Consider the following 14,568-nt stretch of genomic DNA (forward strand, 5'->3'; position numbering starts at 1 on the left):
TTATTTTGGCTTTTATCATCATTAAAACAAAATAAATTTAAAGATACTTTTTTAAAGATATTTTTTTAAAGATACTTTTAATATCATCATCCTCAACGTCGTCAACGATGAATTAAAGTGAAACTTATTTATTTTTTTAAGTAAAAGTTTTTTATATAAAAGTTTTTTAAATGTTTTAACTTAAAGATCAATTAATGTAACAAGTCAATAGGGTAAAATTGTTTAAACTTTCAAAAAATATTAAATTTTTTTGTTAAAAATTTACAACTTAAACTTGCAAACCATCTAAACGACCAATCTTATTGCTTATCAGTAAAAATTTTAGTTCAATAATAAATCAGTTTATTTTTTTTTCAAATAAAAGACTATGATTTTGACCTTCAGAAACTTTTACGCCGCTATCAAACACTATCATAAATCGACTCTAACGTTGAACTTTATCCTACTTAAAAAAAAAAATATGCCATCAAATAGGTATTTATTAGAATATTAAAAATTAAACATTTTAAAAATCCAAGGGTGCATTTTTAGACTGGGGGGTCCAAAATCCTATTGAAAATATTAATAACAGGATGGCAGAGGGGTCTTGGCCCCTAACTTGCCAAATTTTTAATATAAAATATAAATCTAGCATAAAATATGCAAATATATTTAAATTTTTTGTTTTAATAAATTTTTGGCGCGAAATGCTTCAAAAATTTAAAGATTGGTTTAATAAATTTTCTTAATCTTAAAAAAATTGTATTATAATACTCATGGCATTGTTATAATTTTAGCAAATAAAATATGAATATAAATAGTTATTGCTGTGTTTGCTGGGAAACAAAAACTAAAAAGAGTCTTATTATAGTCCAAGATACTATTGAAAAACTGGTGCAGACGTATGTATGCTCTGGATACATGAAAGAAATTGCAGCCTATCCTTCTTTTATATGTGGAAATTGCAAAACTAATTTGTACATGATTGCAAAAAGAAAGAAATCACCAACCAGATGGACACAGAAGATAGAAAAGGTAGGTTTAAGTTAATTGTATCTTTTAAAATAGAGTTTTAAAATATCTGCTAAATTATAAAGATGTCAATTCTGTCATAAAAAGCTGAAATGTCACTTCTGAATAATTATTATTTAGATTGATTGGATTTCTAAGAAGCGCAAGTCTGACATTATAACAATTGAGATTGATGAGAGCTCTTCAACCTCTCTAGAAAACACATTAAAGATCTGCTCTAAATGTCTGTCTATAATAGGTAATATAAACAGAAGATTTTAAAATATAACATGATATTGGTATAGTCAAATTACCATCAACAATATTTATTTAGGTCGTGGCTTAGAGCACAAATGCTGCAAATCAACTGCTGTAAAAAACCTTACATCATTGGCATTGGAACAAGGTATGCACAGTGCAGAGCAGGTGGTTTCTTCAATAATCAAGGAAAAAATGAAAAAAGAAAAAGTAAATTCAGGTGATCTATTTTATTTAGCCACCTGCGGAAAACCGCAGATAATAAGAGTTGTTCGTCCTGAGAACAAAGGAGACAGAAATCAAATTCAGCAAATCTCTTTTGAAACATCCAAGCAACTTCGAATAAATCTTGATCTTTCAAACAGAGGAACTAGAAAACTGATTTCTACTCTTCACAAGGCCACAGGAAAGAGAGTTTTCTAGTCAGAAGTGACGAAGTTACTGTCAGATCTATACAGTTGACTGGAAAATTTCAAATATGTACCAACATGCCTTCAATATCAATGCAGTGCCAGAACAGGAACACAATTATAAATAGCAATAAAAAAAACTGAAAAATTTATTACACGTAAAAAAAAACCATAATTTATTCAACATAAAACATTCTACTTTTTTAATAAAGTCTAAGCTGATATAAAATTCTAAAAAAAAGACAAATAAATACATCATTACCACACCGACTTCGAGCACGCTGTGAGAAAAAAGGTCACAGTTTTTGTCTTTAAAATCGGCGCCGTAAAAACCCAGATACGCACGTACACAGGAGCAATGATATATTAAGAATAACTAGATGTCTAACTGCCGAAAATCGGTATAAGAAAAAGTGAAGCAAAAATCGGCCATTATGGGGGGCAAAATCTTTACGCTATTTATCAAAACAAAACAAATACGAAGCTTTTGATTTGTTAAATTTGCCCCCCATAATGGCCGATTTTTGCTTCAAAAAATACGCGAAAGTTAGACATCTAGTTTATTTTTAATATATCATTGCACAGGAGACGGCATCACGTGACTTTTTTGAAGCTAGTTTTGAATTTGGCCGCCATCTTGGTTAGCCCAAAACAATTTCACGGAACTTAGGATTCTATTTAAAACTTTGTTAAACCAAATCAAAATATTGTAATGATTGCAACCAAATGATTCAATAATTGGTCAGTTTATGTTTGGTAACTTATACTCTCATGTAAAGAATTATTTGCTAACTGATAGTCTTCTTCAGTTCATTTCAATAACATTCGGAATACTGAAAAAGATATTCAGATAGCTGTATTTCAACATGCTACCAACAGAGACTGTATTTCAGATAGCATGAAAGATTCTTGTGAAAAGAAAACCATATGTTTATGAGTTGAAACAAGTATGTATTTACATGTATATAAAATAATAAGCTTTAACTTAAATGTATGTATATAAATGCATGTATATACACGACACTATCATAACATATATATATATATATATATATATATATATATATACAGGCACGGATCTAAGGGGTGGCCATTGTGGCAATGGCCATATAGTTTAAATTTAACGGGAGCCATGTTAGTTTTAGGTTTTTTTGCTTAAGGAATATGCCTAAAAATTTAAATTTGTCTGCCGTAATTTACGAATTTTGGCTATAGAGATTCCTGCCATGGCCACAACGGTTCTTATTATACGTTACCGACGTTTTATTCAATCAATAAATCGTCGCGTTGGTTTGACAAGGTTCTAACTGATCCGCGAGTAGTTTTGAGAAAATCAATGTTAAAAATTGTTATGTTCCTACCACCAAAAATTATTAAAATCCATCGATAATATTTTTTACTCATGATAACATAAGCATTTGCTATAAGTATTACTATTTTTGATTAAAAAATGTTTAACTCTTCATAGAAAAATGAATACCCCCATAATGCAGTTAGAACCTTGTCATAGTGAAATAATCATATTCTCACTATGACAAGGTTCTAACTGCTGTTTAATGGTAGTTAGAAACATGTTAGTGACTTTTAAATTTTGTGACTGAGGCAGTTAGTTACTTTAAATTTTGTATCTGAAACAATGATATAACAAAAAGCTAATTTTAATAAATTAGATTATTGTTTCAGTCACAAAACAAGGTTACAACATCTTGTTAACTCTTTTTTTTTTTTTTTGTACTACATTTTTTGGTACATTTTAAAACCATTACATTAAGTACAACCCTAAAAAGTTTTTCATGTTTATTTTAAAGGTGAAGAACAACTCAATAGTAATTTCTGTCCTCGAGAGGCATAAACGGAAATGCAGCTTCAATGCCTTTTTTTTTATGTCTGCAAGTTCCTTTGTACAATTTTGAATCTTTGGTTTTACATTCAAAGCAGTGGAAGTTGATGGACTTGTTGCTGCATTCTTTCTGTTAGGTTTTTAATTGAACTTGACATTCGCACAGTTCATAGGTTCATTGCGATCATGGCTAGATTTAAAATGTATAATGTGAGATGTTTGAGTAAATTTTAGAACAGCAACGTTAGAAAAAGGAACTGACTTGTAATTAAACAGCTTTGCTGTTACTGAAAACTCCTTGAAGTCATGTGGTTTCATTTGAATGATACGATAAGGATTTTTTCTGTTCACTTGTTTCAACATCCTTATCAATCCAATTGGACTATAAAAATCAGTTTTCCTCATGAGCTTTTCAATTTCGCTATGGGCATGATCCACCTCTTGGACGCATGAATGACCTGGAAGGGAATATTTCATAGTGATTGAGTTAATGTTAGGATTGTCTCTTAAAAAATGTAACATAGCATTTGATAATATACTATTCCGATTTTGAGGAACGCAGGAGTCAGACCAAGTAACTAAGTCACTTACGTCGTTTTCCTCTACCACATCACTCAAAATTTTGCAAAAGGCACTGGCAAGATCATTGCCGCTTCTTCCCGCCATTGATTCATTCCATAGTGCACAGTACACTTTTTTGATTGTTGAAAAAAAAGCTGTCAAATTATACACGCTTAGCTTTCTCAGATAAAAAAGGGAACTAATTTCTGCATGCGGAGTCAAAATAACATTTTGAAGGTCAAAAAGTAAAACCGGAACATTTTTATCTTTTTTTTCTTCAGCACGTATATTTCTCATTTCTTTTTTAAAAACTTGATGCCTTTCAAAGTCTTCTCTCAATTTTTCAGACATAGTATCAGTGTTTTCAGCAACTTTAAACTTCTCGCAAAGGTCGCATCTATCCTTTTTTGGAATGTGAAAACCAAGATTGAATTCGGTGGAGAAAATATGGTTGTACATAGATTTTTTTACTGGCTCAACATTTTCGTTTATACATTTCTCTTTGTAAAGATTATACATTTTTGAAACATTAAGGTGTGACTCAAGGTATTCTCTATTGGTACTTACACGACAATAATGTGACTCAACTATTGGAAAAGATTTTATGTGATCCCTAGCTGAGTTGGCATCACTGTGCGGTGTACGTTTGCCTTTCATGATTTTACCTCGTAGATCTTGTGCTAGAGTATTTGTTTTAACATCTTTGGTATTGTGAGCTGTGTAAACTGGCTTTTGTGAAATTGACAGTGTAGTTAGGTAAAATGTTTTGGAAACACGAACTTTTTCTCCTTTTACATGAAAAAAATATCTATAGGCGTACTTCCTTTTTGAAAAAATTTGTTTTTCAGCGTGGTCATCAGTTTCTTTATTTGCATTTTTACTATCATTGTTTTCCTCGTGTTTTCTTTTTGGTCTAGCAGTGGTTGTGCCATCAGTTGAAGTAATAAAGAAATGCCTCTTTTCAGTAGCTGAATTTAAGGCATAAAATGATAAAAAAATATCGTTTCGCTCATCTTCTGATAATTTCTTAGCACATTTGTACTTACAGTTTGCCAGACAGTTTTTTTTTTGTTTGAATGATCTTATTCGGTACTTGTTTTCCTCTTCGACTTCTATAATTTTTACCAGCTTGATATGCCTTTTTTCTTTTATTACATCCCCAGGTTTCAGGTTTAGATATTCGTTTTCGGACTTTTTTTTTAATCGTTTGTTGAACGTGATCCCTAGAAGAGTAATATTACTTAGTCGATAATAATATCTCTAGTATATTATTATATACTAATTGAATCATTCTTAAGTGGTTAAAAATGGTTCACTTTGTATATGATAGTAGACTTTAATATCAAAATCACTTTTAGATGAAACTTTTATGATAAAAACAAACCATAAATGTATTTAAAAATATTTATGATTTAGAGGATGATCGAGGGGGAACACTACATATTTCGCTTACTTGTTTGTCACTAATTTAGCATCATTCGTAGGTTGCACATTCATGTCTATCTCAAAATTACTTTCAGCCTGTGCTACATAAACATTGGCATTGTTTCCAAAAGCTTCTTCTACAATATTTCCTTTAGAATCTTGTGCAGTTCTGGTTAAATTAAAACCCCTCTTCTTCCTGTTTGAACATGTTAAAAAGAAAAATCTTTTTAAACAACTTTTCCGAAGCTTATAAATATAGTTATTTTAATATGTAAATGCATGGCCAAAGTCAAACAAAAAAGTTATATTAGGTTACTAACCGTGTACTTAATTCACAGCAGCCTTCGCCGCTTTCACTGGTTGGCCAACCAGTGAAAGCGGCGATAGTGACGAATTTGTTGCTCCAATTGGAGCAACAAATTCGTCACTATCGTAACTGCTTTTGATATCAAATACTATTCCTTCCATTTTCTGTTGATATTTTGCTTAAAACGAAAATTAATACTTTTCAAATTGTCCTTTTTTTTACTTTCAAACTTTCGAAAAAAACTTTCAGAAAAATTATTTTCAAATCATTTTTTAAATCTTTTTTTAACTACGCAGCCTGGTTTTTATTATTGCTACAAAAACGTTTTATTACAAGTTGTTTAAATTTTAATATTATTGATTTTTTTGATTTAACAAGTTAAAATAAGTTACTTTGTAAGATCAACGTTCCAAAGTGCACATATATCGACTGATTGTTGTAGATAAGTAAAAAAAAATGAAGAAGTATTGACTTAATTTTTGGGGTAAGTACTGCAAAATATAGTTAGATCGACTTACCTATAGGGAATGATAGGGAATGGCGCGGCGAAATGTACTTATATTGACTGCGGTAAGTTTGTAAATTTATTAATGCAAAAACATCATTACTTTAATATAAAAAGATAACTTTAGCTCAAAAATCCCCTTTTATTTTGAATTATAACAGTTATTTCTATGCTAATCGAAACCAAACCAGTATTTTGGTTTGTAATGTGACAGGACCTGTCACATTGGCACATGGTGTCAATTTGAGTAACGTTATAAAAAAATTTTTTTTTAATTTTCAAATAATATCTTTAATGGTATTTTATTCTACATCGGTATCAAATTAGAACACTTTTTGTTGATTTTCAGACTTATTTTTTATATGATTCTTGATGGGTATAAAATTCTCCATCATAATAATTAGTTAATAAAAACCAGCAAGAGATTATGTAGTTATTGTTAGTTAGAACCTTGTCATACTAAATATTAGTTAAATTAAGTTGCAGATAGAACTTTGGCACTTTAGCAGTTTGCTTGTTATGCGCTATGTAATTGTAAATTTCAGTTTATTTTGTTCATCATGATTTAAATAGTCTAATAAAATGATAAAATCAATTTTGGCAAAAATGTCAGTTAGAACCTTGTCAAACCAACGCGACGAAACGCTGTGAAAAAATATTAAAATATCGATCTTTTATCGAAGTTTAAACCGTGAAAATAAAATTTGGCCACACAGTTACAAATTCCTGGATCCGCGCCTGTTATATATATATATATATATATATATATATATATATATATATATATATATATATATATATATATATATATATATATATATATATATATACATATATATATATATATATATATATATATATACATATATATATATATATATATATATATATATATATATATATATATATATATATATATATATATATATATATATATATATATACATACATAGATTGTACTGGTGGCATTACATTTTAATGTTATATAAATGGTTGATACAGAGAGAAAGTTTTCTGCAAGGTATAAAAATGAAAGTGATTTTTCTGAAATCCCCCTTCCAGAATTGACAGTGTTTTTAAATGCATGCCTTTTACAAATATGCAATAGCTTACAAATATGAAATTTAACACAAAACTTTTTTTGTGGTAAATTTCAAATTTGTAAGCTATTTCCTGGTTTGCATGTACTTTTCAGTATACCAGGTACTGGTACGCTAAAAAGTACTTGCAAACCAGGCACTAGTATCTTGTTCTGCCTATGGATGCACTTCAAGAGATAGTGCAGGTGGCATTACTTTTCATAGGTACAGTAATTTTTTTTTGGAAAATTAAGAGGTTTATTGGGTTGTAATAAATACCCTTCAGCAAAACAGTTTATTGGAACATATAAAAAATTGCTGGTGCATAATGATATTCAAGATATTCTTTGTGGAAACTGTTTGCCATTGCAAATTGTACCTATTTTGACTGCTTCTAGTAAGTACCAAAACATTGAAAACATAGATGTTCCTTCTGTTAGTGTTTTGAATAACTCTTCTAGCAGAAATAGGATTATTGAACTACTAGAAAACTCTGTTACTGATCATGATTATTTTTTAGCTCCTGATGCTAGCTGTTTGTCTATATGTTCACAAAGTATTGTGGCTTATTATTATATCCTTATAACACTTTCGTTACCATACTTTAAAATAATAATGCGAAGGCTTATGGAAACCAGGTTTGTTTATTGCGCAATGAAACGGTAATTAATTTTTGTTGAAAATGAAAGCGTTTTGAAAAAAAATGGCGAATATTAGGGTTTTTAATGGGATTTTTTACAACTTTGACTTCGAATTAGAGCACTTTCCGTTAATTTTCAGGTCTATGTTTTTATATTTTTATGAATCAGCATAAAATTCTCTATCAGAATCAATCATAAAACTAGGGGGGAGGGGGGAGAAAGTCGAGTAGCGCCCAATTCATTGTAACATACCTCGAAAGTATAACTGGCGAATTATTTATGGACTTGTTGCAATGCTTTGATTTCATTTCATCTGTGTTTTTTCCATAGTTCTGCGCAAAATGTAAAAATGTTTTGGGTCAACCAAGATGGCGGCTGACTTTCAAAACTGGCTTCAGCGCGTTTTATATAAACGTATATACCCTCTGATCTCAAAATATAACTGGATAGCGTATACGAAAAAATTTTTTGAAGCCAGTTTTGGCCTCCCAAGATGGCGGCGGAATTAAGGAATGGTGATATGAAAATTAAGAAACTGATGATAATCAAGTTTTATATCTTAAGCTCAAATATTAATAAATATATAATTTTCTAATAAAAATCTAGTTTTTTTGTTTAACATAAGTTTTTTTCCATAAAAATAACGGAATATTACATATTTACATAAATTTCAAATATAATTATTTTTTTATTTAACAAAACATATTCTTACAATAAGTTGCTCTATATTAACTTTCTATTTTTCGTTTTTTAGAATAAATATAATAAAACAAAAATTCTCAGTAAAACTAAAAACAAATTTTAACTTTAATTTGCTTAAATTTAGTATGTTTAATAAAAGTAAAGAAAAAGTATTTGTTTGCTTGTGCAGAAATCTCAAGTTTCAAATAGTTAGCATTCGTTATATAATTTATGTACCTTTTAGTTCTTAACTACCCTATGCTGTGTGCTAGAAGGTTAATAACACAACAGCATGGTAGGCAGCTGATTTTATTTTTAAGATAAAATGTTTTTTAGGCATTAGTTCATCAGATAAATTATATATTAACGTCGATCCAACTTTCCATTTCCAACGTTAATGCGATGTCGCACTCGACGTCGCCTAAACGTTAAACCAACATCTCCGTGCCCACTGGGAGTGGGCATCTGTGACTACGTCTGTGCGATGTCTTATTCAAATTAAAAATCAACGTTAGATAAAACCACTAGTTTTACGTCGTTTTGACGTTGATTTAACATCTCAACTCGATGTTGATTTTCGACGTCATTCTCACGTTGTTGCGACGTTGACTTTACGTTGGCGACGTCGCTAACCTAAAACTAACATCGAACCGACGTGAGAATGACGTCAGTGCCCACTGGGAATTATTTCTTGCGTTCAAGAAGCGGCTCTGGCAGATGCTAAAGTGTGAGTTTTTCTTGTGGAAATTTCTTTAGACCATCGGTTTTTAAATGCATAAAATCAGTCTTTGCCAGGCCTGCCGTTTTTAAATAGGCCTGATTGATTTGTACGAAGAAGGTAACCGCATACGATGTCCATGACATAATTTCGTGTTAAACCATAATTCCAATCACATAGGAACTTAAATGTATGTTCCATAATTGACTCTGTTTGCTGTGAGAGTGCGGTTGTTAATCTTGATCCCTTGAAGCTAGCATTGTTGTTTTTCTTGCGACCTATTAGAGTTGAGAATGGAATGCCATATTTGAATGCAGCTTTTCTGATTGAAGTATTTTTTTCTTTTATATCAATTAACGCAGCTTTTATATCTTCTTCATTGTATGACTTTTTACTTGTTGTGATCTTGAAAGTGAATAATTGATAAATATCATTGAGTCATTTTTGTAAAATAACTTTATATAGGAAGAACCCGGAATTAACCCTTTGTGGTCCGACGGGACATAAATGTCCCAGTTTACTTAAGGCTCTATGGCGATTCACTTGAAGTTAAGAAAGTCAAATATTTTGATTATGTCATTTCTATAATTGTTTGGCTATATCTCAAACCAACTTTTTGCGGCATATATAGTACTTTTATGGCATAAATACTAGTTTTTAAAAAGGTAAACTGATATGCGCATGTTTTTGATTTTAGTACGAAGAAAAAACTTTATTATTCATTATCAAATTATTACAGAATTCCCAAACTTTTTTGTTGTGTTCTTTAATAGTAATATGATCAATATATATTAAATTTTATAGGTGAAAGTTTGTTCTAGGTTGTTTATTTTCACTACTTTGTTGTGGGACATATATGTCCCTTCAGGTTTTATGGAACTCTGTTTTGGATGTATTTTATTTAATTTGGTATTATTAATTTGATTTTATTTACTTCAAGAGATAATAATAATGAAACATAAAAAGTATTATACTGCTGCCGAAGCTACAAAAATAATCTTAGAAGATATTCCCCTAGGAGACAGCAGTGATTTATCTGACTATTCAGATGATGATGAGAATTTTGAACTAGATAAACTGCAAGCTGAACAACAGTGTAATGATGACTTATCCAATCAAGTTGAAGTAGATGTTTCTGAATATGAGTCATCTGAGTATTCATATGATGGCAATATCTGTGATACTTATAATAGTTTTTCAGGTAAAAATGACTATAATGTAGAGCAAGATAGAAAGTGGAGCAAGATTGAAAAGAATGAATTTGTTTCAAGCTTCAATCAACCGGAAGGTACCTTTCTATTTATTAATTCAAAATGCTTTTTTGTTTTGCTTATTTTTCATCCAGAAAAAGCTCATTGAGAATATATACATATATTCTCTATGAGTTTTTTCTGAATGTGAATGTACACATACATTCACTAATCAAATAACATTTATAATTTGTTTCTTATTATTCTTTGTAATAGTTAAGCACATGATTTCACTTTATTTTACATTAATATTTTAGGACCTGTCAAAGTGCATTTTGCTGACTGCCAAAAACCAGTTGATTACTTTTTAAAATATTTTGATAATGAAATAATGGATTCCATCTTGTTCCAAAGTAATTTGTATATCAATCAGACACAAAAAAGAGTTTCTGCATTGTCAAAAGCTGAATTATTCGCATTTATGGGGATTAACATGGTGATGGGGTATCACGAGTTACCATCATGGAAACATTATTGGAATGGCGAGCAAGATTTGTCTGTACCGTTTATTTCAAATGCATTATCTAGAAATAGATTTTTGCAGATACTATCTAATATCCATGTCAATGACAATAACGCAGTTCCAGATACCAATACTGATAAACTTTATAAAATGCGACCACTAATTGACAGCTTGAATAAAAAGTTTACTGAACTGTACAGTGTATTACGTTCCGTTAGTATTGATGAAAGCATGATTCTTTTCAAAGGGCGCAGCTCATTAAAGCAATACAATCCTGTGAAACCAACAAAAAGAGGTTATAAACTTTGGTCCTTAGCAGATATGGATGGCTACCTTTACAAATTTGAGGTTTATCAAGGAAAAGATAATTGTAGAATTGATCCTGCTATGCCTAAATATTTTGGTTTAGGAGAAAAAGTCATTTATGAAATGACAAAATCATTGCAAGGAAAGTTTCATGAAGTTTTTATTGACAATTACTTCACATCTGTTCCGCTCATGGAATACTTACTCTCTAATCAGGTTCTAAGTTGTGGAACTTTGCGTACAAAAAGAAAGTACCTGCCACAAGACTTTATAAAAGATAGGTGCCTAAAGCGAGGCGACTTTGATTATCGAATATCCAAAGATGGAATTGTAGTTTTTAAATGGAAGGATAACAAACCTGTTCATGTCATTTCAAACTATCATGGAACGGATACATCAGAAATAAAGAGAAAGAACAAGGATGGAACCATATCAATGATTTGCGGTCCAAAAGCAGTAAAAGATTATAACGCCTTTATGGGAGGGGTTGATAAAGCTGACATGCTTTGTTCGCTATATGGCACTTCTAGAAAATCCAAAAAGTGGTGGCATCGCATTTTTTTTGGTCTTGTTGAGCGAACAATCTGCAATGCTTATGTTGTTTATAAAAAAATGTCCAATGAAAATATAAATCTTCTTGACTTTCGAAGATCAGTTGCACAATCCATGGTTATGAAAGGGAAGCCACCAAATCTTGGCAGACCAATAACATCATCTCCTTCCAACAGACTTACTACTAACAAAAGAAGAAAGTCAAATTATTCAGTAGTGCCATCAATTCGTAAAGAACATCTTGGAATTCATTGGCCACATCATGATGGAAAACGAGGACGGTGCGAAGTTTGTTCAAAAAAGAAGATTGAAGCAAGGCCATTTTTCAAGTGTAGCACTTGTAAAATTTTCTTATGTATAAATGATAAAAGAAACTGCTTTAAAGAGTTTCATGAATGAACAACTTTATCTGTACATTGTAAATAATATACACTTTTTGTTGGTTTAGATAATGCCTGTCGGGACTTATTTGTCCCATAGTAATTTTTAAGACAGCTAAAATAAAAAAATTAAATCTTTTTTTTTTTTTGTATGTAGATTTATCACAAATTAAAAAAAAAATAAAACAATTTAAAAAAAAAAATCATTGTCACACCTTGGACCACAAAGGGTTAACACATGAGAAAATTCAATAATCTAATTCACCTAAGTGCCTAATTTAAAAATTCACATTCTACTTAATAAAGGAATTTAAAGTAAATATCGTGAGGTTAGAATTATTTTGTTCTATCTCCAAGTTTAAACGTTGGGAGAAAGTTTTTGATTTTTTCTAAAAGTAAAAATTGTTTAGAGCTTTAGCTTTTATTTTTAAAGAAATAATAACTTATTATTTAAATAAGTTTATATTTAAAGAAACTATTTAGAAAAAAATTTATAAAATAATGCGTATTTCAAAAGTTATTATTACTAACTAAAATTAATAACTCATTTTCTCCCAACTTTCAAAATTGGAGATAATTCTAACCTCGCGATATGTGAATGATCGGTTTTACCAGAAAAAATTTAATATTAATTTTTCTTACTTTTTTGTCTAGTTTTTAATTATAAAACGAAAAAAAATTATGTAATCGGTATTAAAATTAAATTTTCTACAAGATAGAGGTAAAATTATTTTTAAACGAATTATGGTTCCCGAATTATTATGATAGCAAATAAAAGAAAAAAGCAAATTTTTACGACTCTCTTTTAAACTTTTATAAAAATAAAATGACTGAAAAATTACTTGGATTTTGTTTTGACACATTTGAATAGAGGAGATGATTCTCTTTCTTCTGGTGTTTTTATTTTTTAAATATTCCTATCAGTTTCGGTTTTATTTAAATTTTTCGATCAGTGATCGAAAAAATAGTATGATCGGTTTGACCCGATTTTACTCTAAATTGTTAATTAAAACTTTTATTAATAAATTCTTATATTATGAAAAAAGCAGATAGAACTCTTTAATTCTGCGACGATTTGGAATAAAAATGAAGCCGAAAATTCGAAATTAAATTAAATCATTACAAAGAGAATACAGCTATGAAACAAATATTTTACCAAAGATTATATTTACTAGACACTTTATAACGTACAAATAAGTTAATAACTTAATCCCTATTTATCTTTATTTTTCTTTTAATACTTTCCCGAAATCCCGGGAAATTTTTGTGAAAAATCCCGGGATTACGGGATCAAAAATTTGCACGGGAGCCCAGGATTTCGTGATCACAAGATTCCGTGCAAATTTCCCGTAATCCCGGATTTTTCTAGATTTATTTTCACTAGATTTATCTAAAATTGTAAAAGATTAATAGTTCTGCAATCGGTTTCTAAAAATTTACAATTTTGATTGTTATTTGGCACATAATTTTATAAAAATTGTTTTTATTAGTGTTGCACATATATCATGTTTTTATTAATATTTTGCAAATCTTGTTTAAAGAAATAAAAAATCTTAAAAAGCGAATGCAAGAACATCCAAAAATGCGAATTCCAAAACGAATAAAAATGTTTCATGTCAATCCAAGACTAAAAAGATTTTTAAACAAATTTAAAAATGTCTTGATATTTTTTGACAAAAGAATGTTGACACAGTTAAAATAATTTACTTGTTACCAACTGAACAAGTGAAAGTACTCAATCTTTTATTTAAAATTTTTTGATTTGAGAAGTCCTATTTAACATAATATTTAAATCTATATTTATTTACTGCGATAAATAATGAGGCGGATAAGAAATTGCTTTCTTATGCCAGATTATATTGGATCTTGAAGACGTATGCTGCTTATCACAACACCCTTTAAAGAATTAAGTTCTTAATCAAAGAATCTCAGTGCTGTAACCTTAAGAAATAAGAATCATAACCACTCAGCAAGATTCTGTGACATAACTTTTGATGACATAACTTTTTTCTTTAGGAATTTTTGAACTGTATGTGTAAGTCACAATACAATACAATAATTCTCAAACAAGGTCATCTTTTAAAGAATTTAAAACATAAAGGAAAAATTGAAAGAGAAACCTCAACTTAATTGGGAATGCATAAGGATGGACAATTACACTCTAAAAACAATCCGTTAGAAAAAGTAACGGATTGCGTGTCT

General features: G+C 29.7%; 2 protein-coding genes across 3 annotated transcripts; one reads left to right on the forward strand and one right to left on the reverse strand.

The window, feature by feature from the left end:
* The first annotated feature begins 771 nt into the window (after nt 1–771).
* On the forward strand, nt 772–1,848 carry LOC145186372 (uncharacterized). Of its 2 annotated transcripts, XM_090080828.1 has the most exons (4): nt 772–1,014; nt 1,132–1,249; nt 1,325–1,396; nt 1,487–1,848. In XM_090080828.1, exons 1-4 carry the CDS (start codon nt 787–789, stop codon nt 1,669–1,671), a joined length of 603 nt encoding a protein of 200 aa, XP_089936954.1. In that variant the 5' UTR covers nt 772–786; the 3' UTR covers nt 1,672–1,848. The 2 variants fall into 2 exon arrangements, with proteins under 2 accessions (XP_089936954.1, XP_089936953.1); XM_090080827.1 differs by having other exon boundaries at nt 1,325–1,848.
* Nucleotides 1,849–5,508: 3,660 nt separating this feature from the next.
* Nucleotides 5,509–5,952, reverse strand: LOC145184228 (uncharacterized). Its single transcript, XM_090080833.1, has 3 exons — nt 5,876–5,952; nt 5,805–5,840; nt 5,509–5,680 (listed from the first exon to the last, which is right to left on the reverse strand). Exons 1-3 carry the CDS (start codon nt 5,950–5,952, stop codon nt 5,509–5,511), a joined length of 285 nt encoding a protein of 94 aa, XP_089936959.1.
* Nucleotides 5,953–14,568: the final 8,616 nt, after the last annotated feature.

Source organism: Hydra viridissima, unplaced genomic scaffold, assembly GCF_058129835.1.
Source record: "Hydra viridissima isolate aposymbiotic clone 2 unplaced genomic scaffold, HvirCarnegie_v1 scaffold_3, whole genome shotgun sequence".
NCBI lineage: Eukaryota > Metazoa > Cnidaria > Hydrozoa > Anthoathecata > Hydridae > Hydra > Hydra viridissima.